Here is a 3,904-nt window from a genome sequence, read left to right as displayed (position 1 = left end):
TCTTAGATCCTTCTGAAAGTTAGAAGGATCCCAAATGATCCAATATTAAAAGTCAGTGCATGCAAATGTCAGACCAGGAGGCAGGGATTTCGGTCTGTTTCGTTCACTGCTGTGCTCCCAGCGTCCAGAACAATGCTTGGAACATAGTAGGTACTCAATACATATTTCTCGTTGAATCGATTCATATATACACACATATAACACGCAGATATATATACCTCTTGGCTCTGGGACTTGCAGTTAATAAACACCCAACACATGGTATTTGCTATTCTTTTTATTGTTATTGATGATATATTGGACTATAAGCCACCCACCAGGAATACAGAAGAAAGTTAAGGCTCTCTGGTTGCCTCTCAGAGAAGACTGTCAGAGAACAGGCTGGGCCAGGGTGGGGCCGTAGGGAAACGGTAGCTATGAGAGGGGAGAGAGCATAGAACAGGGGAAGGGTGGGGGTCAGGAGACCTGGATTCCAGTCTGAGGTCTGACACCAACTCACTGTTGGGACTGGGGCCATCTTCTGCCCTCTGGATCAAGGGACCTCCCCCGACCCCTGAACTGAGGGGGCTGGCCTGGATGATTCTGGAGCCCTTCCCCCTAAGGCCCCCTGGCGTTCATAGGATGGCACACATCCAGTCATCTTCCTTCCGGGCAGTGGGTGGTGTCATGCCTGTGCTGAGGCTCCCAGCAGATAAAGGGCGCCATCCATAATCCTGGGACTGATACATCCTGTGTTCACAAGTTACCCGATTATCCTCATCGTCTTCTTCAAGCTGAAAGGGAAAAGCACATGATCACATCAGAGAACGGATCCTTCCACCTTGGCACTGGGTCTCTGTGAGCATTTATGGTGGATACTGGGTGACATGCCCCCTGGTTCCCCTTGAGGAAGGACAAAGAAGTCTCAGCTGCTGGGGAGGGGGTCAGCAGACAGATGTCAGCAGTCAGCCCCTTTAGGCTTGCCTTGACTACAGAGAGCCCCACGTTCAAGGCTATGCCCCTTCCTGAGTTGCCCATATTCAGTGACGGATCTGTGTGGGGGTCTAAAGGCCTGACCACCCCAGACTGGGGCAGGGCAACTCTGAAGGCCATTGGAGCTCCAGAGGGCTGGGCTGAGATTGTCACTGGGCTCCTCCCCGGCTGGACTTCTCCCTGTGCCCACATAGCAAGTGTGGCCCAGGGAGGGCTGAGCACTGGCATTGGAGTCCCCAACTTCAGATCCCAGCTCTACCACTCCCTAGATAAATGTCCTTGAGCAGGTGACTTCACCTCTCTGAGCCTCCCTTTCTCGTATGTAAGACTGGGAGTAGCAAACACACCTCAAAGGGTGTTGTGATGATTTAATGAAATAATGGAGCATTTAGGATAGAACCTGAGCCCGAAGCAAATATTCAGTAAGAGGTGGCTATTATTATTTATTTTTATTCATAGAGGAATGAGCCCGCTGGGGTCGTGGAAAGAGTTGCCTCTGGCCAGGGTCATGTTAACTGAAGAATGAAGTCTGGACAAGGGATGTGCAAATCCCAGGAACCCTCTGAATGGGCCCAAGATGACTGAAAATATGGAGCATAGCCTGAGACTCTATGAATACGTGACTTCTAGCAAGGAGCAATTTCTTTGGAGAGAATGTTTCTTTGGAGAGGATGGAGGTCACTTGACCTCTCTAGGCCTGCTTCCTCACCCGTGACACGGGGAGGGTAGGACAGGCCTGTCTCAAAGGACATGATGGGAGGTTGGAGACGAGACAAAACATGTGAAATGCTCCGCACTGGACTTGGAACATAATAAGTGGTTAGTACACATCAGATAATGACCATAATTATTTACTAGTATGTTAGAAAGCATTAGTCTTACATGCCCCACGCTATATAGAAGGTATGTGGGGAGGGACGACAGGGTGGAAGCAGACAGTCTCACTGGCATGTCCCAGAAGCCCACTGGAGACCCATCCCCTTTCTTAAAGCATGGGTAACTCAGCCAGGCCCTGGCCTCGTCTGCCAGTCGCCGCCAGCCTTTTGGGTCTCCAGCAGCCACGTTTCCCGTCGGGTCAGCTGGGTCCAGAATCACAGGCCTGGAGGGTAACAGTGAGAGAGGGATGGGTGAGGAACCAGGGCTGTGTCTGGCGGATCCAGATGCTCCCGGCAGGGCAAGCCACCAGCCTGGCAGGCTGGGACTCAGGGCAGGAGTGGGGCGCTGTTCTTATAGCAAGCTCTTAATCCCCGGGAGCGATTATGATTCTTTCTCTAGCTGTTGTTATTTTAGTTCAAATTTTGGCTCTTCCACTCATTTTCTGTTAAGGTAAGACAAGCTCCTTACCCCTCAGAACCTCAGTTTACTCATCTGTACAGTGGCTACGGATGGCCTGCCTCACAGGGTTGGAGGTTTACATCAGATGGCAGCAGGAAAAGGCTTAGCACAATGGCTGGTCATAGAAGAGGACCAGCAAATGAGGGGCCCTCATTGCCAAGATGCCACATCTGTATCTAGGGGCTCATTCACGTGGGGAGCTAACCCATGTGGAGAGAGAGTACCTGGGTTTTGCAAGCTGCCTCTTCAGGTATTGTCCAATAATCGGGTTTTCAAAGTTGTAATACTTTGTCCAGTAGATGCAAAGCTGCTGGTAGTTCAGGACTAATCTCAAGACGGTCTGAAATCCCTGAGCTGTGCTGAACTCCGTTTGCTTGCTGCCGTGCTCCCAGGCATAGACTGTCAGGAGCTCCAAGGCATACAGCTGTGGCAGGGGCTTCCCAAGCTGCTTCTTACACTGAGAGGAGCAAAAAGAATCAGAAACGTGCACTTGTCCAGCTGGGGCATAAAGCACATTTCCCAAAGGCCAAATCCAGCCTGCCATCTGCTTTTGTAAATAACACTTCCGTGGAGCAAATCCACGCCCATTCATTCCCATGGAGTCTAATGGCTGCTTTCATGCTACAGAGTTGAGTAGTTGTGACAGAGACCATGTGGCCCACAAGGTCTAAAATACTTACTACCTAGGGCATTATGGAAAAAGGTTTACTGACTCCTGGGTCAAGAGCTTGGGCTCTGGATTCTGAGTGATGTGGGTTTGAGTCCTGGCTCCACTGGTGTCCAATTCCTGGAAGACAACTTAGACTCTCGGAGCCTCATTTTTCTCACCTGCCAAGTGAGTGGTCATAGTAGCACCAAACTTATAAGGATACTGTGAAAATTAACTGAGAGGAAGAAATTGTAGTATTCCTAAGAGCCAAACAAAATTCCCTTTGGAGTAAGATATAAAACCCAAAGCCTCAAGTGATTTCACAAGTAAATTTCAAGTACCATGACCAGCACATAAATAACCAGGCACACAAGGAAACAAGATACCAAGAGTAATAACCAGCAAAAAAAAAAAAAAAAAGGCGGGGGGGACAATAGTAATAAGTCCACAAAACTTTAAATATTGAAGGATCATATAGAGACTTTAAAATAACTAGAAACATTCTGTTTACAGAAATAAAAGAAGAGCTTGAACTAGAGGAAATTAGAAGCCATAAGAAGTAACTTAGCATATTTGAAAAAGAATAAAATAGAAAATGTTGAACAAAATTTACAATAACTGTAATTAATAACTCAACTGCAAATTAGACACAGTTAAAGGAGAAATCAGTGAATTAGAGAGTATGTTAGAACAAACTATTCAGAATAAAACATTGGGAGACAGAAAGATGGAAAATGTGGAAGAGAGTGTAAAGATAATGGAAGATAGAGTGAGGTCTAACATACATTTAATTGGAGTTCCAGGAGGTGAGGAAGAGAGAAAGAGAGACAATGTTTTAGGAGAATGGCTGAGAGTTTCCAAAACTGATGAAAGATACCCATTCACAGATTCAGGAATCCCAGTGAAGGACCCAGTGAACTCCAAGCAGGACAAGTGAAAAAAGAATCA

At 47.4% G+C, this 3,904-nt stretch overlaps 1 protein-coding gene across 2 annotated transcripts; it reads right to left on the bottom strand.

The window, feature by feature from the left end:
- Positions 1-259: 259 nt before the first annotated feature.
- On the bottom strand, positions 260-3,361 carry LOC118011016 (2'-5'-oligoadenylate synthase 1-like). Of its 2 annotated transcripts, none has more exons than XM_035005595.1 (3): positions 2,532-3,361; positions 1,918-2,071; positions 260-773 (listed from the first exon to the last, which is right to left on the bottom strand). In XM_035005595.1, exons 1-3 carry the CDS (start codon positions 2,903-2,905, stop codon positions 615-617), a joined length of 687 nt encoding a protein of 228 aa, XP_034861486.1. In that variant the 5' UTR covers positions 2,906-3,361; the 3' UTR covers positions 260-614. The 2 variants fall into 2 exon arrangements, with proteins under 2 accessions (XP_034861486.1, XP_034861485.1); XM_035005594.1 differs by having other exon boundaries at positions 1,855-2,071; positions 2,532-3,357.
- Between the last annotated feature and the right edge of the window lie 543 nt (positions 3,362-3,904).

The sequence above is a fragment of the Mirounga leonina genome, unplaced genomic scaffold (genome assembly GCF_011800145.1).
Source record: "Mirounga leonina isolate KUSES-001 unplaced genomic scaffold, KU_Mleo_1.0 Mir_131536, whole genome shotgun sequence".
Classification (NCBI taxonomy): Eukaryota; Metazoa; Chordata; class Mammalia; order Carnivora; family Phocidae; genus Mirounga; species Mirounga leonina.
Note: the sequence above shows the minus strand (reverse complement) of the source record. Positions and strands in the feature narration are given on the sequence as shown.